Below are 25,641 nucleotides of genomic sequence, written 5' to 3' on the forward strand. Positions count from 1 at the left end.
TAAAATGCTCTTGGGCAAGGTCCAGCTTGTGCCAATAAATGTCACTGAGCCATATAAAGAAGTTCAACTGGATGTGACATGGTGTTTACTCACTGAGCTGTTCTTCTTGATGAGGCAAAATATGTTGCTAAGGATACGGGCACACATTATAAGGTCCTTCTGCTCTTGCAAATGCATGTGGAGATGATGTAAAACTACTGGAAGAAGAATGCATCGAGAATCTGGAAAAAATGAAAAATTTCATGAACAGGATCTTCTCATTGAGTAATTTAATTTTAATACATATATAAAATGTGTCCTCAGTCCAAAGCTATTTCTGATAAGTGGAAGCTTTTGCTTGCTTTAACCAACATTTTTGATAAGCAGAAGTTTTTACTTCACAATCTTAAGCAAATGTTTGATGAGTAAACAATATGCTGAAAGTCACTATGTTGTATCATGAAGGGAGAAAAACACCACTGTGTGGAATTCACTACATATAAAAGAAATTTTAAGTATTTCTTGAACTGTCATACAAAAAAAAAAATTTAAAAAAGGTAGAATAGTAAAACCTGTATTCAAAACAATGAGAAATTATGCCCTAATGCTCCTGCCATGTGACAGGATCCATTTATATGCCAAGGTTTTGACAGACTTCACCAGGAACTTATTCTAAAAAAGAGTTCTACTTTACAGACCAGCAGCAGTATTTCCAGATTTTTTTTCAGAATTTTCACTTTTCCAGATTCCTGATTTCTACTGAGTATGAGCAACTTAGACTATTGATGTCTACATAAAATAATTTGCCTTTGCCACTATTTCATTTTCTGAACCGATCTCTTTGGTTATTTGCAGTCCTGAAATTGCTGAAAATTATGCAAGAACATCATTAACATGCTACCTATTTCTACTTCTTTTTATTACAATTAAAGACACTATTACATGGGAAGAACCCTAATACTTACACTCATGATAACACTGTAAACAATTGTTCACAGTTTGATAAATGGTAAGGATATTAACTGCTTTCATTTTGTTGTTGTTTTAAAAATCTTTTCCATAATTAAGAAATTATACTACCATAGAAATGTACTTGAATAATTTCCTCTATTAAAATTTAAATGAATATAACCTGCATATAGAAATATATTCATCTACTCCCTTTGTTCATGAATGCAATTATATGCTAAAAATTGATTTTTCTAACTGGAAAATTACTCTTTCAAAAAAATTTTGCCAAGCAGGTGTTGGTGGATTACACTTTCGATACACAGTTTTTTCCCCTCTATTATTTTCTCTATTTTTTCTATAAGGGAGAAGAAGATATATTTATTCTGAGATTTTATTTGTCTAATGTTTCTTTCATTTACTGAAACACAGCACTAATCTTGTTATGCTTTACTATTCCCCTGTTTTCACTGTCTAGTCATCTGTATAACAAAAGACAAATCATATGGACAAGTTCATTTGTGCACACTATTTAAGTATATTCTTAGTTTTGAAATAAAATCTTTCCTGCTCTTTATAAATGGATGTTTCATACTTATTATTTATTCAGGTGTACCTCCATATCTTCCTACTAAAGAAAATAATAAACAAAGGCTGTAAAGCAGTACAGAAATGACCATCAATCAATTGAAAACCAGTGGTACAGAACCTCAACACTGGGCACTCTCTCCAGTGACTGCTTATTGCTGCGAGTGCCTCAGCAGGTTTTCATCAGGACTGGCCGAGAGCTCCTATCTGCCTGTAGCACCACACATGGGGGGAAGTTTCTCCACGAAACTAAGGCAGCACCTTCTACCTCTAGGTTCAAAAGGAAACTGGGTAGGGAAACGGCAAATGGGCAGACCTGTGGTTAGAAAAGTGCCAGCTTCTGATGCCCACTGCTAAATCTGCTTATTGATTCCTGCTGGATGAAAAAACAGAGCTAATGTCTTCAGCTGAAGCAATAAAGCAGGACTTTTGTATTTGTATAAAAAAGACAACCCCTAGATTACAGGGGACAGCTCCTTTTCCCTGTGCTCTCTTAGGCCTTACACATATCAAATCCTTGACTATCTGGTAGCCCATCAGCAAGAGACAAGATGAAGGGTTCACTGTGTAAACCAGCCTATGATTCTGTGGTTGGGGTATTTTGCTGGCCAGCAGGTGATAGAAAGCTCAATCCAAGCACTACTAATTTGTAGAAGAACAGATTATGGGACATGGGGAATGGGGCTGCAGCTGAGCTCATCCCTAATGGGGTGCAGCTGTATAAGGCAGGTGAACAGCACTGAAGCAAAAGAAGCATGGAATGCTGATATGTATTGACCAACCACAAAAGAGTAAAAGGCACACAGGTGTTATGCATATGAGGGAAAAGGGTTTAAAATGTAAAGGAGAATAATAAAGTGCTGATGCTTGAAAACCATTCTCGGTGTCAGTCGTGTTCCACTGTCACTCAACTCCACAACTATCACAGAGCAGCAATAGTAGCTCTTTCACACATTTTGTGTACGAGCATTATCGCTTGGGCCATCTCTTGCAGCTACAACTCAAATCCCTCAGTCCAGAAGGTCAGAAGAAACCAGGAGTAGCCCTGTGCGAAGGTGCTTTTTCTTGGTTAACTCTAGATAGCTTCCTGATGAGCTCACACAGCATTTGGCAATTAACCTGAGATGCCATCTGCTCTGTGCACTGCTTGCCCATAAATGCAGCATCACCAACTACATTTTGAAGACCAAAAATCTACATGCAGCAGCACCTGACTTGTAAATAGCTAACTCTTACACATGACGTGGCCTGAGGTGTCTCAGGCAAAACTGAGCATCCTCATCCAAGTATCCAATTTTTGCAAAAGTTTCCTAAAATGATCAGAAAGTCTTTTTAACCAGACCAAATGGACTAGCAAAAGGCATCTTACAATGACTTGCAACTATATAGCGGAGGAAATAGTGCCAGTTATTGAAACAACCACCACAAATAACACAGCTTTAAATATATTCCTTACAAGCCCAGAATCTAAATACTCCTGTGTCTTGATATGTTTAGGAGGAGAGATGTAGTGGTATTACAGAAGAGGAGAGAAGGCTCATTCTCCTCTGATGCAAACCAAGGACTAGGTGAGAAAGTTTAGACAATATTTGTCTCCAGCTACTGTTTTTCTTCCTAATTGTCAGCTGCAATGTCAGCCACTGGATATAGAAAAATTAATGAGCACAAGGAATGGTGCAATAATCCGAACTTTGAGCCATCAGTCACTGTCCTAATTTTTCTTCTGTGCAGGAAGTCAAATTAGCTGACTGTTTAAAATGCTAATATTTGCCCTTTACAAATATTATACAGAAAGACAAGAAAAAAAATCATGACAGAGCTTTTCAAGTATGTGCTTTGCATAATTAGAAAGAGGGCAATCTTAGACTCTGGGCAATTCACGTGACTTTCCTATGCAGCATTAACATTTAATACATAGTACATCTTTCCTCCCTAATTTCCATATAGTGGTAAAGCATCTGCAGACATATACTTTCTTCAGTTTAGTATACTTTAAGTACGTATATTTATTATACTTTCAGAAAGATGATATTCATTTCAATTATTGTATCCAAACAGATGGTCAAAGCTTCAGTCTGCTTGGAAAATTTGAACCTTTTAAACAAATAAACAGCATTCTCCTTGAACAATAAGAAACAAGGAAGTTGCTCTTCGTTTTGGTAGTTTTACTTGACCTCTTCAATTTATGCCCCCTTGTTTGGATGAAATACTGGAATTAAGGATGTCAGGAGAAGAAAATGCTTAAACCAAAAAAGAAGCTCTCACTGCAATTCCAAAACCAAACATATATGCCTGTTCTCCTAACAGTTAGTAGGTAAACGAACTCAAAACTTGTAGACAGGAACTGTTTTCAGTTGAAAGAAAAAAATTGCCTGTAGGGCAGAAGGAAAACACAGGCATGGCTCAGAAACAATAAAACAAAGTTATATACAATACAATTACATAAAACTAACATATGAAATCAAGCATCAACTTGGAATTTTTCCTAGCTTCATAATATAGCTAAATAAATATATAAATAAATCTATATCTTGTAAATTATGATATAATTAAATCTCTCCTCTATATGCTTTGAACAGTTTGCCTCACTAGAAGGAAGAGTTCTATGCAACTACCCTTGTACAGAAGTCCAAATCCTCATATTTTGGGAAAACACAACGTTTCTTGCCATGTAACAATTTTCATATGGTAAAGAGCTGCACCACAGCTTATGAAATAGCTAAGATACAGGCTTTATCAATAAGAGGTTTTCTTTTTTGTAGGATTTTACCTATAAATGTCATGTCTCTACTGCTAACATGTTGACATATTGTATCAGTGATGATTCCGAGACAACTCATCCTTTTTGGAGGATAACACCCAGATGTTCCACTTATGCACCTCTCTTTTTCACAGCTACTGAATTTGCAAGTTCAAAGTAGTGCTCTTAGATAAAAAACCAGTTGAAGTTCTGTCAATTCCTGTTTAACCATGTCAAGAAAGACATGGCTCAAGATGTGTTTCTCTGTTATTAGCCCCAGCTCTTCCCAGCTAAACAGATTTAACTGTTCCTCAAAAGAAGCTATATAAATATTTAATGCAAAAAAGAAATCATACAAGCATGCTAGACTACTGATGTACGGGAAATAACAAAGTTAAACATCTTTCTGGCTACGGGCATACGTAGATCATCAGTTTGGACATTCTACAAGTATCAAGAGGGATGAGTGCAAAGACCAAAATACCCAGGAGGCTGGAAGAAAGGCCAAGAAATATAAAAATACTGATTAACTTTACTGGCAGGAAAATTGTCATCTGCTTCTTTTTAGGCAGCCATTGAGGGGCTAGCTCCAGATAACAGAAGATGCTATGAACCCTCCTCATTTTCATACATTTGAATAAATTGATATTTCCTATATTCCTTTTACTTCCAGAGCATTAGCTATCACTGTGGTTTGCAACTTACACAGAACAGTGCTTCAAGAACTGTCCCTTAGGAACACTATTCCCTTCAGCACCTGCTGGCCCAGGTACAAAGCACACAATCTGAGCTCCCCATCTGCAGACAGCCCAGGGTAACCTTACCTGGGTTAGTGTACAGGTGACTCTCTACAGTTTTCCCAATACTCTGCAGTTTAACAGCTTGAAGGGACTCATCCCCATGCATGACTGTTGGCAAGCTGCCCAAAGCATCGTGAACCAAATTTGCCACTTCTCTAACATCAAAGAGCTTCAAAAGTTCTGAGTAGACTGACGGGAATGAGCTGAGAAACACAGCCTAGAGGAACAGGGCAAAAACGGACAGTCAGAACAGTTTTGACATTTACAGAATTTAAATAACTACAGAACTTTAAGTAACTCTAGAGAAATGTCTGGATTCAAGGGTAGGTAACAGCTTTAAAAAAAGACTATTTTTAAAAATGGTCTTATTTTCAAAATGAATAGCCTCACATTCATTAATAGACTTGCACTTGTGACTATTTCCTTTAAGTAATATCTAATGATTGCTAAATTCTCCCAGGACAAAGTGAAAGTTCAACTCGGAGTAAAAATATTTATTCATTAAATACACTTACGTGTCTGTGAGAGAAAATTTTTAAAAGGATGGCAGAATGTAGCTGATATGATACAAAAATATTTGTGTGTAATTGTTTTGGTTTACTTTGCTTTAACCTAACAGCCTCTGTATCTTTCATTTCTCAAAGTCTGAACATTTTTATTTTGGATTGAGACAGTGCTGGTTTTCTTGGCTCCCTTCAACAATCTTTAAAATGGGTTAGAAAGTCATTGATGAATATGAAAACAAAACACAGTAAAGGTAAGGAGAACAATGCCAGAGAAAAGAAGCTAAAACTGACATTCCCTTCTTCTCTAAATCCTGCTGATTGTGAAAAGCTACTTACACACTCACATTGCTGGCAGAACAGGTTAACGTGAGTAAAAATACTGAAAAATAATTCTAAATCTGGTTGTTTGTATCCTTTTGTTGTCTTCTAACTCCAGCTGCTTACACATATGAGATGGAAGAACTATTTTTCTAACTGTTCTCCCCGATCTGCCATTTTCTTGGTGGAACAGTTTTCTAAAAGCAATTTGGAAAACATTAATTCTTAATCTTAACCACCTCTGTTTACAAGAAACATGGGAAAAGGATGGTATATTTCTGAGCATTTAATGTAGAGATCTGTCTTCTCTGTGCTTTGCCTCTACACTTCAGCACTAGCCCATTTTTGTAGTCTCAAATGACATAAAGATATCATCTGAGTATTAAACCATATGGTTCATCAAGACCTAAAAATTTCTGTAATGTGTGAAATTCTGATAGTAGCCTTTTGTATGGTTCAAATTCTCCAGTGTCAGTGTGGTTAAACTAAGCAGCAAAAAGAACAAAACAGAGAAATTGTTTTATTTGTATGCATAAACATAATTATTATAATTCAAAATAAAATACCAGGTTTAGGATTATCTATTCCAAGTATATTTAGAAGGTGCTGGTACGAAAATTTCACACTGTAGGATGGAAAGTTGAAGATGCCACTTTGCTATAGCAAAAATATGTTTTCTTTTTCAGCAGGTATACATTTTTTATACTGGATGTGGAAAATGCCAGCAAGCAAGCAAACTTACTTGTAGTTGGGATAAAGCACTGGTTCCTTTGCTCTCTTGAGACAGGAAGAAGCGGACTGACATAAGGAGCTCTTGAATACAGCAGCGAAATTCCTCCTCATTTTGTCCACCAGTAGCAATAGAGAATAATCTTCGAGATTGAACTATGTATTTAAAGATATATTCCTGTGCCTACAAATGCCAAAATCAGAGATAACTCACAAAAATGAACATGTTCATCTCCAAACTGAACAATGTTTATAACATTCAAATAAAGAAAAGAGTCTGAAACAGGATCCCATTACTTAATTCTGGTAAATCTCCCCATTGGAACACTAATAACATTTTAATAAAAAATCCAAAACAAAACAAACAAGCAAAAACTCAACATGACTTTCTCCTCCCACTCTCCCCCTCCCTAAAAAAAAAAAAAAAGCTCAAATTCAGTTGCAAAACTGTTGGAATGCAAATTCACAATATTGCCCTCTCTTCCTACCAAGACACCAAATTTCACAGCAGCACAGAAAAATACAGAAAGGTACCACACTGATATTTTATTTCCAAATTGTAGCACATGTCCCAAATGAGATTATTGTATTAACTCAGCCTGATGGCATGTTATGCTCTTCGGATGGTAGAAATCAGGGCAACAAGAACAACCACAACCTCCATAACAGAAGAATTCCCTGGTGTCAGGACAGAACCATTAGGTCAGCATGCATGTCTGCCAATGGATGTTCATACCCCCAGTGTAATCTATATGTGATTCCTTTGCCTCATTCAGTAAGAAACATAGAGCTCCAGAGACTAATGGCAGTGAGCCTCAATGGTCAGCTTGCTGACAAAAGAGAATAATGAATAAACTGATCACACTGAAAGTCTGCAGCTCCCTAGAATTTGTACAACTGTTCCATCATTTATATATATTCTGCTTCATTCCCTAAGTTAAAGCTGTGTACTGTATGAATACATCATTCAAATATATACTTGTCTTCAACAACTTTTATTACCTTTAGTACTTCCTGTATGTGATCATGAAGGTCCACCTCAGTGACTCGATCAATATGCCATTTCAGAACCTTTATAAGATCTCTGTAAGAGCACACCAGAAAGTTTTATAACACAGAAGTGGGAGAAGGATTAACTTTGCACATGCAATGCAAACTAATAGCTGTCATTCGACAAACAGTGGCAAAATAAAAAATACATGACTAGATTTCACTGATCACCACAGACTCAATAGTACACTCAGTTTTAAGTCTGCTGAAGAGCACCTAGATCTCTGGTGAGTGGCCAATAATACCAGCATTAAATATGCAGTAGAACGATTTTAACAGGGATACACCATTTCCTTAACCTAATGATTGATTCTTTCAGTTTAGTAATAACTGTCAGTATTAAGTCAGAAAAAGTACAGACTTCACCTGTATGCAAGCGCTCCTGCAAAATGACTTTCAATGTAAGTGTCCATTACTGGCTTAAAGTGGTGAAACTTGCTGTCCTGCAGCAAATTTATTATGTGAACCTAATGTGAGAAAAAAAGAAAAAAAACCCAACTTTTTTTTTTGTTTTACTTAGCTTTTAGCTAGTGTTAAGCATGATCACAAAATAAAACTTACCAAGCAATCAAATACTTTTGATCCATATTTTTGAGAATTTTCATCTAAAATCCCAAATAAAGTGTCTAGTGTATCTTGAAGAAACTAATAAGAGAGAATAAGAGTGTTATTAAAAATTCTGTGACACGGAAATACATTATTTTCCTCACATCATCTAAAAGTATAAAAGGATATATACCTTGACTATTTCTGAACCATCAATTTCTTTTAATTTTGAGAGGCAACCTGCAATTTTGTCTGGGTGGGTTCTCCACTTCAGGAGGTCAAGCATGTCTCCTGCAAAAACAAAATACAAGATTAAAGCTGGAAGCAAAGCAGCATTTAATATTTAAAATTTTACTATTACAGTCCACTCAGCAAAATTTGGTATCATTGAAACAAAAGAAAACACCTTCAGATTTGCTACAATATGATCTTCCCAACAAGAGATTTTCATTCCATTCCATAATTGCTCCACCAAAACAAACATAAGAATGTGGTACCAGGTCGTGAAAATCAGTGTTCTGTGGCAACTCATGCAATCTCACTGAGATACTATCTTAAATAAAGGAACTATTTTGCTCTCGCTCATCTCACTGAAGGATGCCTTTCAGAGATTCTCTGAGAAACATAGAAATGATCTCCTAATTACTAGCTTGAATATATTTGAAACACTCACGTGTCTATGTCTTTTTAGAGAACAAACAGGATGCCTCTAAGATCCCACTTGATTAACAAGCAAAAAGTCTCTTCTGGAAAATGAACTATTCTGAACTAAAAGATTCTGAGTGTGTCCAAACTTTCACTTTTAATTCCTTGTCCTTCAGCTTCCTTAACCAAAATGATAACTACATTATAGATAGGATTACATCATTAGCAAGCTCTGCCGCAAACACCTGACATCTATGTTCCAGAATCTGAGCACCTTTTAGATAGATATATTTATATCATCAATATGATGCTTCTTGTGTTTGACACTACTCAGCTCCCTGGATAGAGAAGAATCCCCAGGAGTATCCATTAGTGTATCCTGCTTTTTCTACCAATCCAATTTCTATTCTTTCTTATTAATTATTTAAATCAAAGTTACAATGTTTTGCTGCATCATATTTTGATTTTGTCCCTTTCAACTGATGAGACCTTTCAACAATATTTTAGCAGAAAACTGTGTCAGATTTCAGTGAAGTTACTCTCATCTCCACACCCTTCCAGTCCTTTAAAAGAGATAACTCCCAGAGATTTCTTCAGATCTAGTTGTATTTTCCATCTGCTCAGGAATGAAATTCCTTCCACTATACTGCAACCTTCCACTTTCATTTTAATTTTTATTTGCCTGTTTGAAAATTTTATTTCTAATCTATATGTTTCCTCATGTGCTGCATTATTGAACTGCTGCATTTCCTCTTAATAATAAATTGCAAAAGCTTGAAAAGAAAGATTAAGAAGTTTATTCTGGCACGATTTGTCTTTGAAAAACTCATGTTACAGTTGTCTTGGGTTACAATACAGGGTGTAATAAAAGACCTATTCTATCACCATCTGTTGAGGGTGGGGGCAGTGATCCTTATCTCAATGACAGATATTCTGCTGATGGGTCATCCGTTGAAACCAGGTGGGGCATTGTTCTTTATTTTTCACAACCCATCCTTCCTCCAGGGAATCATTTTCTGCTAATGGCCCATTGAGTCCCACTGTGTGACTGATAAAATTACTGCATCCCATTGAAAGTTGCTCCAGCCAGGGGGAAGAGCCCAACATTTCTTACCAAAATAAAACCAGAGGTTTTGGGACACCAGGCTAGCGCCCCTTCTCCGCTGCACTCCAGAGGGAAGCTGGATTTTCTCCACATCACCACTGGACCTCCAGAGGGAAACTGCACCTTGTACAGGAGCACTGCTCCAACTGAATCACATCTGTCACTGCAGGAGGATGCAGCCACCATTTAATGGGACTGCTACCAACACCCTGCCTGACAGGGTGTCAGGTTGTACTCTGACGTTGTCAGGGTTTGGAGTTTGTTTCTTTGTAGTACTGTATTTCTATTTTAATTTCCCTAATAAAGAACTGTTATTCCTAATTCCCATATTTTTGCCTGAGAGCCCTTTGATTTCAAAATTATAATAATTTGGAGGAAGGGGGTTTACATTCTCCATTTCAAAAAGAAGCTCCTGCCTTTCTTAGCAGATACCTGTCCTCCAAACTAAGAAAACAGTATATCCGAATTAGTTACATGTTGATTTTTTCACCCATAATTTCTTGTAAATACTTGCATAAAATTCATCATGGACGGATGGCCCAATTAACATATCTGCCCTTCCACCTGTCCTGAATATAAGTTCTACATTTAATAATCTTTGGACACATGTTACTGCTTTACAGATGTACTAAAAAATCCACCTTGCTATAAGATTGAGAATTTCTTGTTCCATACTATTCAATATCCTAAAATAGTTTTGCAAACTTGGCTTGGTTTTTCAGCAGTTTTTCCTTGCTGAACTCCGACATATCTGCAGAGCTCCTTTCAAGTTGTATTCAGTAAAATCTACACATATTTTTGACTGTTGAATTTAATAAATCCAAAATCACTTTTATATTCAAGCTTACTACTGCCAGGCTTCACTGACCAGCTTCTCAGAAATTCTCAGTGCCTAGTGGTTTGAAGCAGAAAACCTCAAACACCATCCAACCCTCTCATCAGTTTAAGCTAACTATAGTCTAGTTGATCACTGCCCAGCATTGTGTTAGAAGGAGCCAGTGCGTCTGAAGTTTTCTCAGTTCTTAGTAAAATAAGAAGTTAATAGCAAATTTTCTTCTCGGTTCAGCATCTTTTTGGCTGCTTTCTACCACAGACTGTTTTCACACTCAATACTTGAACAACACCCATCTTTGTGTCATCTCTCTCCTGCTTTGCTCCAGGGAAGTTCCTCTATCCCACAAAAAATGAAGTCATAATTTTCACTTTATTAAAATTAAATCATCTCCACTTATATTCAAATTTTGCCATAGGTGTCAATGGCAAACAACCAGTGTAAGATTAGACAAATATTTTGCTTTTGATAGACACAAATTGTTTTGATGCATTTATGTGTCACATTTTTGTTTTGCTTCAAGTTGTGCTGGCAAAAGAAAAGAGTTGTACTGAGTGACAGAGTCCCACACATGCATCACAGACACATGCCAAAGATCAAGGACAAATGATAGGTCTTATTATTCTTTCTGTCAGGAATTTTTCAGAAAACAAGATTTACAAATCCAGTGAAGTACATTTGTCTTTTGGATAATTAAATTTACTTCTAAACTTTAAGCCTCAGCTCAAGCTGATGAGTAGCAAGACCAGCAGAAGCTGTCAGTTCAGAGCAGGAAAAACACTTCTTTACAGGTTTGCTGGAGGAACTTGGTAGAAAATAGTTGACACTCAATATTAGGGATTTGTTGGGGGATTTAAAAAGAAAAAAGAAAGCAAATCTAAGACATTCACTTCAAAGGACTTATTTCAAGGGAAGTGCTAAGGAGGAAAGACATTCTAAGATAACATTAACGAATAGTCCAAGCATAAATGACATGAAGAGAAAATCTGACACGTGAATCACAGGGGGAACGGATAGCAGTGTGTCATGTAGTAAGAGACATGAGAATACAAAACTGTCCCAAGAATTAGGCCCACTAGGAAATCATAGTTTTGGAAAAGGGAAAAAGTCATTGGTGATGATTAATTTTGCTGAAGAATAAAAATATTTCCAGTGCATTACCTTCAAAATAAACAAGGCCTGTATATTTTAAGTTATCTGTACCAAATAAAACACATCCCTTCTCCAAGCAAGCAATTTAAATCCAAAGAGTTAGGTTTAAATAGAAGGTTTAGAATCATGAGTTTAAGGAAGTGGTTTGGGATGATTTTCCATCTCTCTCATATAAATCCTGAGATATCAGAAATTGGTTTATTATGATATTACTACACTTTAGGAGGAAAAGACTGAATTTCAGAACTGGCAGTCAGCATGTCTCCTCCAACAGGCTGCTTCTGTGGTCACCAACACTTCCTCCAAACTAAGGTTGCTCAGAAAGCTGCCCAGTGCTACTTTTGTTTTAGGGATTCACTGATTTTTTTAAATGCAGCTAGAAGGATTACACCTCTGCCATACTCTATGGTGTGCTGCTCTGCTGCAGAACAGCTGCTGACCAGGGATTCACAGACCAGTGCTGAAAAAACGAGTGGATGCCAACAGCTAAAATATCCAGACTTACTGGAAGAATTTTGACTCTCTTGCAGCTAGTGATCCCTACTATACATCAAAAACTAAGACTGTTTTGGTAACCACTGAGTAGAAAAACACTGTGTTCTCTCTCACTCTTTGGAGGTTTTACAGAGTAATGGAAAATAACCACCTAAGAATATAACAGATAAAAGCTAGTATACTTTTTGATAGTATTAACTGATTTATTATCCAGGATCAAAAGGAAAAGTGAAGGAAAAACTGACTAGTAGAAAGATTAGATAAGGATGCATTCTTAGCCATGATGAATACACAGACTCCCCTGGTTAGAAGGTCTCTAAAAATTGTTTGGAAATAATCCTAATAACCCCTCCAAAGTACCCAGGGTTAGGAAGTTATGGATCCCCACAACTAGGAGTCATACTCCATCCCCCAGTCCCCATAATTTTAATATGCATGAGAGCTGATGGCATGTGGGAACAATCAGTGAGAGAATGACAGCTGAGTAGAATTTCCCAGCAAGCGAGTAAAGCTGCAGCCTAACTCAGTCACACCCTTTACAAGTCTGGGTTTGGGGTCCTTCCCCACTCCCTAGCCAGACAACAGAATAATTTTCAATTCATTTTCAGACTGGACATTTCTGTTTGTAAACAACAGGTGAATCTCTGAGACATTCAGAAAAATCTCCAAACTTAAAAACAAATTAAAAAATATAACCAGCAATTTTCAAAAATACCAATACAAATGTTTACTAAAAAATTAAATACACAGATCTTTTTAATCCTGTATTCTTTAATACATAAGCTACATTCTCTCAGGGATAACTGAAGTAATGCTCACATGACCAAATATCCACATGCTTTGCTCTATGTTCATTTTCTGAGCATGCAATAGATTTTGGCAAATTTTTGTTTAAAAGAATGGGGATTTGGAAACTCACCAAGATGAACTTCCCAAAGAAGATCCTTGGAGAAAATATGAGCCTGTCTATTGAAAATATTTCCACCCTCTGAAGTACTGCTGAAATAATTGTTAACTCTCTCAGAGCTGAAAAGGGGATCAATATTATTCAGATATTCTACACCCTCTTACTCAGAATATGGTTAAAAAAAAAGAAGGAGGAAATTTTATGCCCTATGTCACACATCTATTTACATTAAGTACAAAATAACTCCTGTGCTGTAAACAAAAACTAGTATTAGAACCCCAGACAATAGGGTAACTATTTATCAGTGAGACACTTAAGTTCCAGGCAGCACTTTTATGCATGTGTAAGTACCAGTAGATTCATACAATTTCCTAAATCAAGGCCTTCAACTGAAGCAAATTTGATCTCTGATTCCCTATTAGCTACCTTTGGGAAAATTCTCCATTGAGAATTACTAAGGTAATTGCTATGACAATACAAAATGGGTGTGCACAAGCTATTTACTGTTTGCACACAGTTCTATTTTGCACACTTGCTATTAAAGGGTGAAAATTAAGAGCACTCTTTCAATTTAAAAAGCTGCTCTAGTTTTTGTTAAGCATCTGTAATAAATTTCCAAGCAGTTAGCAATCTTATCATACACACAAGATGAGTAAAGTCACAGATACACTCAAGAGAGATTAAAGTAATAACATAAAACTGTGGTTCTACCAAAGATCTGTCAGAAATATATTGCCAAGCATATACGCTAGATTTAGAAATTTTTGGATAACTGTTCCAGAGCTTTTTCTTTTACTTACAGGTAGTTCAGTTATGGCAGGTAAACAAGAATCTCAAGAATTTTATGCATAACACTGGCTAAGAACTTTACACAGAGCACTGGTAGAGAGTGTAAACACATGTATTTAAATTTGCTGCTCCTTATAGCCAGTGTATAAGACTGTTTTAAGTAGCAGTAAACATTTGTTGGTTTGAAGAGAAACAAAAAAGCAATATATGCCTAATCAGAAACAAACTGCTACAGCCTAAAGCTGACAATAAGTATTTAATAAAAACTCTACAACAAACAGATTAAGCTATTTTATAAAGCAGCTGGGTTTTGATAGTTGATTCCAGAAGAGCTGCATTTGATTCCAATATCATGGTCATCTAAAAAGCATTCTTGAAGTACTTAAAAACAGAGGTTTATCATGATCCATTTGTTTCCATCTGGACAGGAAAAACTCTATGAAGAAAACCAGTTCATAAAACAGAGAGAATACAAGCTATTTCGGAGTACATCCATGCTTGCTTGGCATGGAAAAGACTAGCTATCACACTCATATCAACTCAGCACGTTTTAAATAATCAACATATCCTACCATTTTGTGTGAGTTTAGTGGAGCAGAGAAAGGATGTAATCCAGAAGGACTCTTTAGTGGTTTTTACTGCTTGGCTGTTGTTTCCTAGGGATATTCCCTTTGAAAAGGGGAGTTTGAGGTAGCGACCAGAATCCTGAAGGTTTGCATTTTCTTCACACTGTGAAAACAAACCAGTTAAAATAACTGTACTGCAAAAAACAATTGACCAAATCTCTAAATTATTGAATCATCATTTCTCTGTCAGAAACTGAAGAATTTCCACTGTTGCAACTTTGGTTTTAGAACATAGCATCATATATTGACATTGAAATTTAATAAATTTGGACAGGTTATATTAAATAAATAGCTACAAATTTTCATGGTGAAATCTAAACTTTATCTTGGAGCACATAAAATCCTCTGAACAAAGTGACAACTCTCATATGTGGAAAGAGAATTGCACAATGTTATTTTAACTTACCTTTGTGAAATTCATTATAACTCAATGTGATATAATAGTAAGACTTAGGAAAACCAGTGCACTGAAACACATACCTAAATTCCATTGTAGTTTATATCAAGAAGGTGAATATTAAATAATCAGCAATTAATATTTTAATGGTGACAAGATTATCACTCATTTGATAATCAATAAAGACTTCCTCAACTTGATGTCTCTAGGCATTCAAAGTAGGTTCCAGTGGAATCATTACAGCTAATGACTGCTAATTCAAATTACCTTGTGTACAATTAGCTCATGGGTGCCATCTGGCAAAGTCCTCCCATTTTCCTGCATCAGGGGCACGAAAGAAAAGCCAAACAACTTCTTCTCACCCTTTTCTTTTGCTGAAATGCATATATAAATAGCAGCACTTAATAGTATACTTTTAAGACAAATAAGTGTATACAATGCAACATAAGAAAGTATACTGGAGCTGCAGCTAGTCAGACAAAGATTATCTTGAATTGCTATTCTAATTTATACATTGTCTCCTGTAAGGTTCTTTTTTTATCTCACTTTAAATCAGAAGGGAGTATTCTGAAATAATTTAATATATATTAACAACAAATACTGTATGCCACCAAACATGCCATCTTAGCTACATATAGAAGTTTATCCTCTGTGAAACCTGTCTCTCATAACTTGGAATGCAGACTGTGGTACCAGTCACAATTTTAACCTCAAAATCATCTCTAAAATGTTTCATAATATTTTAAAAAAATTTGGAATTTTTTAAGTAAAAAAAGCTTTACAGAGAAAGTTCATGCAGCTGTCTTTTCCCTGAGGTGTTATGGAAACTCATGTGCTGTCTACAGCCCTGACAGGGAGGACTAGCAGTCATGAGCACTACTTACTGGAACAGTGCCGGAATTCACAGCGGATGTGAGCTCCTCTGAACTTATCCACAGGAATAGGAAGCTTCAGCAGCTCAGCCCATCTGGGGCCATTGTTATGATAAAGCACAAAAGAATGATACTCGCTGGCTGGTGGCTCTCCAGAGCCAAATGAGATAAAATCCTAATGAAGAAAAAACATGATTAAGGATAGATTTGACAAATGTCATCAAGGACTGCTCTTCCAAGGCAGACTATTTAATGTCAATATTCATATCATAAATGCCAAATGTACAAAATGAACAAAAACAGTAGCACTTCTCTTTATAATTGCAGTTAGAAAATTAGAAATGGTAAGAATCATTCACATAATTTAGAATCAAGATGTTTAACAGAGTGTACTGAGTGATCAGGGAGGTTTAAGCAACACACATGTGGATTCCCATGACCCAACATGGTCCTGCCAATGTTATGACCCAGCAACAAAGAATGGAACTGAGACCAGAACAGCCCAGGCCCAAGATCTCCAGTCATCTGAAATAAGCCTGTAACCCTGGCACTATCAGTGATATGTCCCAGCATTAGAAAAGAAATGTGGATTCTGTGATCAGGGAGAAGCAAAGGCCAGCACAGCTGCCTTTACAACACCCATGATGGACTCTCCAGAGCAAGGCAGACAACTGGAATTGTCTAAAGTTGTGACTCAGGGATATCTATTAATTCTCTGCAGGAAAGGCAAGGTGTAGCTTTTGCAATTATAATCTCAATATCTTTTTTTTTTGTTTTTGTTTAATATATACACATACACATTTATGTGTGTATATATTAAAAATGTATCTATATTGCATGCCATGGATCTACATGGACAATTTCACTTCAGATACACAAACATGCAATTTGAACCAGGCTATTTGTGTAGTCATTCTTCATTGTGTTACCCCACTGCCCAAAACAAAAACAGTTTTGTTTTAAATTTCAAAGTAGTATTTTCATGTGGTTTTGATGATGAAATAATGCAGAATACATGAAAATACAACTTTGAAATTTAAAACAAAACAAAACAAAAATGATATAAAAATATGTGAGAGAAAGTTTGAATGTGAACAGAAATCTTTTGGGTACACAAAAATTTTGAGAAACAGTCATCTATTAATAATTAAAATTTAAACCATTGCCTGTTTGTGAATCGTCACTAGCAGCATACAATAAAATTTGAAGATGGGAAGGAACATTCATTGATTTTTTTTACTGATACATGGTGCTTTTGAAGTGAGGATCCCTGATTTAATTTAATTTAATTAAAAATTATCAAGACAAGTTGTTCTGTGTAACATAAAAAATTGCATATTTCTAAGAAGAATTCTTAAGAAATACTAATTTCTCCCAAACTTGATCTTGCTTCAACATTTTTCAGCATCTTAATGGAATCATTAATTATTTGGTTGGCAATTTTATGTCTTTATCTGAATCATGTCATTCATCACAGAAATAAAACAAACATATATTAAGGTTTCATATAGACATATCATAAATGTTTTAAGCAAAGTAGAAACACTTTCAATACAAACAGCAAAAGATAAACATGTCCTTTCCAAAGCATATTTGTGCTCTTCAGTCAGTGCCACAAAAGAAGCCTTACATATGAAAAAGTGTATCAAAGTTAACTACAGCAAGGAGAAACATAAAACAAAGATACCTTTAAAATTTGACCACTGCTGTCGACCACATGCATTGTCACTTCCACATTTCTGGCCACACTTTTCCCTCCTTTCTCAAATTCTCCTCTTTCTACAGTGATATATAAATCATTCCTCATTTCACCTATCAAAAAAACAAACAAAACAATGTGTCCAAAAGTCAGTCCAATTTGCTTACTTTTGCTTTCAGTACGTAAGTAGATTTTCATTTTTATCTTACAAAGGATAGTTCTACACTCACAATTTATCAGTATTTTTTTATTTTAAACAATAATTGTTTTTATAAACCAAGAAAAGCAAAAGATCTTCCTCCCTCTCAAAACCCAAGATTATCTGCCATACTAAACCAACTCTAGGGGCTTCTACTCATCTGTTAGGTCTTTACACGGCTTTCTCTAGCTATACTAAAACTAGTGTCTTGCTCCGCCTCATTTAATTCTTCTTCTAATCTAAGGCAATATTAATATACTTTCTTTCACCTGCAATCACTCTGTTTAACTGATTACAACTTTTTTCTGCTTAATTTCAAAAGGAAGTGTATTATATTGCAAAAGGAAAAACCAAGAGGTTGATGTTCTTTCCATTAGAAGGGCGGTCTTCCCAGATTGTGAGCATTCCAATTTGTAATCTAAAAAAATCTCAATATATTTTACATTAATAGGGTGTTCCAAAGCTTACGAGGAAAAAGTTTGCTCAGTTATCTTATTTTTTGCTTGTTGGAAATGCTTCTGAGAAATTAGACTCTTCATCAGGACATCTAAACTAGATATCCAACACAAACATTACCTAAGCATATTTAAATTGAAATTCTTTGCACTTCATGCAGTATCACGCTAAGCAGTCTGCCAGAAAATAAACAGATCATATGGACAAGATAAATAACAATTCCATTTTAGTTTCAGTTGACACAAATTGCTAAGTTTGATGAAAAGAGGAAAGAGTGGTTGCAGCAGGGACAGGACAGGGGGAAAAGCAGTACTGGTGGTGACTGTAGTGGTATAGTAGGAAGCCCCTCATCTGCTTAAAGATGCTGAATCTATTTCTAAAGAGTGTAAACTAATCCAGCTCTGGACAAACATCACCTGAACTACTTAGAAGCAACTGGACTTTCATGTGAAAGGCAGAAAAATGAAGGATAAACAGCATCATAATTAGGAGAATTTTCTAAAATTCTTATTTCTGGACTTTGTTGAAACAGAAATTGAGAATATATGTTTTTCATCTAGAGAAATGCAAGTTTAGTGAAAAGGAAATATCATCTTTTAATGAGGCAGATTTTCACTCAGCACTGCTGAAAGTGTGATATTTTATATATGTATAGGCGTGCCACTTAGAAAGTAACCATGAGATTGTACTTGTATCTTGGCTAAAATTAATTATAACATATATGTAACATAAATAATAAATGCATCTTCAATTTCTAGCTTCAGTTTAATTTGCAAGTAGAATTTGGTTTGCTTGAACTTTCCACAATACTGTCTTGTTTCACATTCCTTTCATTTTACTGCATGCAACTCTCCAGGGATTTTTAAGTAACAGAAACAATGATATTGTTATAGTCACCTAATTTTTTTAATAATATTATTACATCCTGGATGCAATAATAATTAAATTACTTCTCCAGAGCCCAATCTAAATGACCAAAAAAAAGTCAAATAAGAAACTGCCATTTCCCAAATCCCTCAAGACCCATGTCCATAAACAAGCAGGGAAATCTGCTATTGCATTACCTTATTATCAGTTACCTGCTGAAACAATCATGGTAGAGGCTAGAATACAGCTAGACAGAATCAACAGAACAAATACTAGATAGTATTCACTTAAGAGTGCCTGAAGGATGAAAGAGCTGAATTACTAGTGTGTGCAACCCTCAGATCAGTCTCTGATTCCTGGTGGGAAATAGGTTTAAAATAATGAAAAGGTGATGGTTATTCAGGTGATGGATACCAAGACTTGTAACAAAAAAAAAAAAAAAAAAAAAAAACCAAACAGAAAAGCAATCTCAAAACAAAACTCAAACACAAACCCAAAGCTTTCCAAAGGATGTTATGAATGCAAGTAACTGTAAAAGGATGAAAAGAAAGGATGGATAAATTGTGGAAAAAAGATCAGCTACAGGATATGAAACAGGCAATCATAAAAACTCAGGAAATCCCCTGAGTTGAAAATAGCTGGAAGCTGGGAGAGCAGCAGGGGGTAATTACCATACATGCATATGTGCACACTCAGCTTTTACTTTTCCTTAGGATCTCCTTACTACAAGGGTCCTCAGCTAGATGGACCCTTGATCTAAACGTGCAAAGCTGCTCTTATTGTTTATTTAAGTAACAAAATTGAAACTTAAAAACTCATTAAGACTATATTTAAACTACTAGATTATGATTGTTTCTACATTGCAGTACTATTTCATTAGAAAAATTTTATAAGTTAGAATGGTATGATTACCAAAGAGCTTGCAGCATTGATCTGTTCTTGCTTAGCATATGCTTATACTGGGCTTGGTTCCAGTTAGTGCTGCCTGCAGGTCCCTTTCAAGTATTTTACATTGAAAAAAATGATTGAAATAGGCTGGAAAATTAATTTTTAAAAAAGTAAACTCTGGACTATGTATCAAGTATACAATCTGTACCAGGTGGATACAACATCAGCTTCCTTTCCTCAAAGTATGTGCTATATCTGGTATTTTATAATGTCTACAGAAATGTAGGGTTCAATGTAAACTTGCCTCCTGTCCAAAGGCACACAGGTATTTCACTATTGATTTCAAACACAGTCATTACTTGCAACCAAAGTATAAGAAAACCAAGCATATTGAACTTGCACAGTCCTGAGATGTTAAGAATTTTACATCATGTTCCTGGTAAACCTTTAGCACAGTATTTGTATAAACATATTACAAGTATAAGGTCAGAAAACCAAAAAATCAACAGGTTTATAAATATCAAGCACAAAACCTCCTCAGAAAACAGCTGGTGGTAAAAAAGAAAGTGGATTTGACAAGCAAATGTCACTCTGGAAAGAAAATTAGAATAAAAATCTAGAAAAATATATTTGGATACCAAATTTTTAAACTGTTTCACTATTTATATAGTGGGCTGAAGATATTTCAATCACTTTTACTTTCTCATTGTAAAAATGCCATTTTAAAATTTTCCTTAACAGAAGTTCTCACTCCAAAAATAGAGATTGTCTGTAAAAACTAAGTTAGGGCATTCTTTTGTGGCCCCACTTCCCATTAAAAAAATAATTCCAAATGCTCTATAACGCATTCAAACATCAGCAATTTGCTGAATCCATCTATATTCCTTTAACTGATCTTTTTCTATTTATGGTAACTATAATTACGCATTCGATTATAAGAATATGTGTCATTTTTCCATGGGATCTTTGCCTTCACCAGTACACCAGACAGATTAAATTAACTTCTTTTCACTCAGGTGGTCAATTACAACCATAAGTAGCACTGAAAGGCCAAGTCTTGGTGAATATGAGAGTTCTGGGGCAGACTTTGGTGAGTACAAATGGTATCTTCAGCTAAACTATCTGCATGACTCAAATCAATCTTACAGGGGTATGTGTACTGAGACTTTTTACAGCGCTCCACTTCACCAAATGTGAGGAATCAACACAGGAATAGGAAGGGCACATTTCAAATAGCACACTACATCAGATTTTAATGACTGGTTGAAAACATATCTACAGAATTAAACCTCTATCAGACAAGAGGCTTTAGACATGATGAAAACAGCAACACACTAATTCCAGCCCATTTCTGTGTTGAGAAATAGTGTCTCCTTCTCCAAGTTTGTTTCAGTGAAAACATCCAATGGCTGTTTTCAGCACTAAGTGTGGTACAGGAATAAGCAACTGAAAACAATATCAAAAATTGCGTCCAACCTTTGAAGTGACAAACCTACCTCTACCTATAATGATACTGAGTGGTATGAAAGACCTAGACCACTTGAAAGCATTTGTTTCAAAAGAAAAGGCAGCTCAATTCTCCCTGTTCTGATGGAGCATTTCCATTCCCCAGCCCCTGTTACAATTTCTGAATTTCCAGCATCCAGACTGTGAGACGAACAGAGAGCAACATCCAGTTAACATTTTTAGCCAGAGTCAAACCCCACTGTAAATCAGCTTTGGCTAGGACTGTCAGTTTTCTGGGTAAGAAACGACAATCAAATAGTGAATTGCACATGTTTAAAATCATTAAACATTTTCTGTGAAGCTAAACCACCTAGGTTTCCTTAGAAGTCAAAGGTACTTCAAAACATGTAGGTTATCAGCTGAGTCAACAGAAGTCGGAGAAAAGCAAATTAAAGAAGTCATGTGTTGCATTTCTGTGTTATCTGAATGATTTCACTCCTTAAAAAGCTGCTCATCTTTAAAAGCTGCTTTCTAGACACTATTTCAAGAAAAAATATTAACATGTTACAACCAGCATAGGTAAGATTGTTGTATAGTGGGTGTGAGACGGTAAACAACTAAACAGAAAAAAAAAAGTTGGTGTTGGTCCCTAAGAGAGTTGGAAGTAATAAGCAGTTTCTTGGAAAAAACAGAACTGAGAGGATCAAATAGTGTATCTAGGGAAGCTGTTTGTTCTTCTGACAATCATGCAATTGAATGTGTTGAAAAGGGGTATATGCTGTCAATTACAGAAGAGACCCAATAAACACAACACTTTGGGACTTCTTAGTTAGCACCCTATGATTTCACCTTTTCACCAAAAGTAGGTTGACAAATTCCTACAAGAGTTGCTAATGTTAAGGGAAGTTAAAGCCATAGGGAAACTGAAATTCCACAGAATTTAACAAAAACGACAACAAAGGTCAAGCTGCAGTGATGCGAATAGAGACATAACTTTGACATAGCACAAACTTTCTGTGCACATTCTGCATAGACAGCCACTCTGGTATTTATTTTAATTGTAAATGAAAAGTGTTGAATTGAAATATCTAGGTTGGTAAATAGAAATGTGCATTGGCAGTACCTGCCTCTTCATATGGTCCTGCCAATACATTGCAGATTTGATCTGGCAAAAATATCTTGAAAGCACTCTCCATGGGGTAGGAGAGGAAAGATTCCAAACCCTTCTTGTCCCAGCTGTAGGCACTTACCAGGTACATTATAGCTTAAGAATTCTGACCTATGAAGAAGCAGAAGCTTCATGCCTTCAATCCAACTAGCAATGAATTGCACAATGGCAGAATGAGAGTGACGGACAGAGACGTGATCAGTATCAATTACATGCAAAAGTCTAATATTAGGATCAGGAGGAAAAGCAAATTAAAGTCAAAGACAACCTCAAGACTGCTGGAGGACCCAGTTAATGGGTGTCAGCCTTCCTCAACCTGTCAACTATAAAATACAAATATTAAATAAGCAGTAAAGAGAAAAGAGCCAGGAGAAATTTCCAAGCTGGAGACGACAATGTGTGCTCCTATTATGTCCACTTCATTGTTTTAGCATGGGATGGCTCTGCAAGCTCCCTTTTCTTCATAGGTTGGAGGCTCCATCATCAATATCAAGAACCTGTGCACAAGCACTGGTCTCCTGCTGCTCCCAAATTGGACCTACATGTAAACTGCCCCAGCTCAGAGAGTCTTAAATGCTCCCACTGAACCTCAAGTAACAGAAAAAACACAGGTAATCACTAGCAGTGATCAGTATAAGTGTCAGGAGAACCTTTCTATGAATTTATCATTTGTACTGTTATATTAATAGAAACACTTGCACCTAACCTAAGCATCAAAGCAATGATCTTTCATCACCAAATTGTTTTTAAATTTACACTGACAAAGCTGTGAGTTGTGACTGCAACACATGTATTATAACAAGAGACTTTACTCTTATTTTAAACATATTTAGAACTCAGAATCTCTTGTAGCATATTAATAAGAAACAAGGTTTTCAAGTAGAAGATAGCTGTCAAAGATCAAAGGTAGCATCTTTGTTAGAAACGAGAGTTTAGTTTGCCAGTTATTCTCAAAAAGCTTTCTAGTGAAATAAATTTCAATTCAATTGTTTAGTAGGGTAACAAAACACAGCATGACTGTATTCAAACAAGCATCTCTGAGAGTTACTGCTGTCCTGACAACAGTCACTAATTTAAAAATAAGTGTACAAAACTCACTAGGAGCTTTTGTTTGGAACTGCTTTTTTGAAAGCATTGCTCAGAATTGCAGGTCCTTTAGAATAATGAATTGCAAAAGAGCAAAAAACATCATTTTGTTTAGAGGAAGTTCCTGTTCATTTACATCTATGTAAAACACAGGCTAACGAGAGGTTTTATACTGTAAACATATCTTGAACAGGTCTTATAAAATTTCAGTTGTAGGGACTGAAAATCTCTGGATGTGGCACAGACAAAATGGTATTAACCCAGAACACAAATCTTGTGGATGAAAAAACATTGTAAAGAAAAGATCCTTAGAATACTTTGTAGAATGGGAAAAGAGTTGTAGCAACTGCCAGTGGGAGGACCATTTAAAAAACCAAAAAAAAAAAATAAAATAAAAAAATAAAAAGAGGAAAAAAAGTAGAAGGTGATTTCTTTTAACTTTTAACTTGAGGAAAGAGCTAAGGAAGCTTAGTAAAGCTTTCCCTCTCATGAATCCCCTTCTAGCATTTGAACTTTGATGACTTCATAGTCCTACTTCCATGCAATGAACTGGGACGTCTTCAACTAGAGCAGGTTGCTCTGAGCCCTGTCCAACCTGTCCATAAAGGTTGCCAGGAATCGGACATCTACACTCTCTCTACGCAACCTCTGTTGGTGTTTCTACCCTTTTTAAAAAAACTGGTGCAATATTTCCTTTTTTAGAGTCACTGGGTACTCCACGTGACTGACACAACTTTTCAAATATCATGCAGAGTGGCTTGGCAACTACATCAGCCCATTCCCTCTGGACCCTGGGGTGCATCTTGCCAGGTCACACAGACTTAAGTACAGTAATTTCACGATTATAAGCCACACCATTTTGACTAAAATTTTGGTCCGAACCTAGAAGTGCAGTTTATACTCTGGAGCGGCCAATATACGAACAAGGTTCAGAAATTTGCCAACCTGGAAGTGCCAGCCGCAGCAGCCCTGAGAGGAGCGGTGCCTGCCCGGCCCCGAGTTGAGCCAGTAAACCCCGCGATCCCGCAATTCTGTTACTAACTGGCAACTTTGTGAAAGTTGCACACGGATCCTCGCTGTGAACAAAAGTGAGGCTTATAATCTGGTGCAGCTTATATATGGACAAAGAACGAAAAGTTGCCAACATCCAGAAGTGCGGTTTATAATCAGGTGTGGCTTATAATCGTGAAATTACGGTTCATTCAGATTCCTCAGGTGGTTACTGTTTTCCTACAGTGGGAGGAACTTTGTTCCCTTCAGTCCCTGCCCTGAGGTCCCCTGATTTGAGAGGTTGAGAAGAGAGACTTAGAGTGAGGCAAAAATATTGTTGAGTACCTCAGCCTTTTTTTCTCATCTTTTGAGAGCAGTTTACCAGTCACAAGGAGTATGCTTTTCTTTTCTTGCTGAAACACCTACAGAAGTTCCTATTTTTCTTTGCATTCCCTTGCTGATTTCAGCTCCAACTTTGCCTTGACCTTCCTGACCCCATCACTACAAAACGGGGCAACATCCCAATATTCTTCCCAAGATGCCTGTTCTTTCACTGCTTCTGCACTTCCCTGTTGTCCTTTATTTTGACCAGTATGTCTTCATGTCTTCAACTATTCTGTTCTCTTGCCTTCCCTTCCTGATTTCTTACACATTTATTTTAAAAACAAAAATTAATTTTAAAAATTCAAGTTAAACAATCTAAGATCATTTGTGGAAGTTGTAATACAGAAGGACATTATTTGAGAGAAAGGCATTCTTAAGGACAGCAGCTCAGGAAGACACACAGGCATGCTGCATTTCACAAAGAATTTCATCAC

At 36.1% G+C, this 25,641-nt stretch overlaps 1 protein-coding gene across 4 annotated transcripts in view; it reads right to left on the reverse strand.

Annotated features, from left to right (window-relative positions):
• DOCK4 (dedicator of cytokinesis 4) overlaps positions 1-25,641 on the reverse strand; it is a 238,382-nt gene that overhangs the window by 66,606 nt on the left and 146,135 nt on the right. For all 4 annotated transcript variants that reach the window (XM_033057524.1, XM_033057522.1, XM_033057523.1 and 1 more), the window contains exons 14-24: positions 17,712-17,836; positions 16,037-16,199; positions 15,420-15,526; positions 14,702-14,858; positions 8,398-8,495; positions 8,220-8,303; positions 8,025-8,125; positions 7,611-7,692; positions 6,622-6,792; positions 5,080-5,272; positions 94-221 (exon numbers count right to left, since the gene is read on the reverse strand). In XM_033057524.1, coding sequence (XP_032913415.1) covers positions 94-221; positions 5,080-5,272; positions 6,622-6,792; positions 7,611-7,692; positions 8,025-8,125; positions 8,220-8,303; positions 8,398-8,495; positions 14,702-14,858; positions 15,420-15,526; positions 16,037-16,199; positions 17,712-17,836 — 1,409 coding nt within the window. The remainder of the gene's footprint in view (positions 1-93; positions 222-5,079; positions 5,273-6,621; positions 6,793-7,610; positions 7,693-8,024; positions 8,126-8,219; positions 8,304-8,397; positions 8,496-14,701; positions 14,859-15,419; positions 15,527-16,036; positions 16,200-17,711; positions 17,837-25,641) is intronic.

The sequence above is a fragment of the Catharus ustulatus genome, chromosome 4 (assembly GCF_009819885.2).
Source record: "Catharus ustulatus isolate bCatUst1 chromosome 4, bCatUst1.pri.v2, whole genome shotgun sequence".
Classification (NCBI taxonomy): Eukaryota; Metazoa; Chordata; class Aves; order Passeriformes; family Turdidae; genus Catharus; species Catharus ustulatus.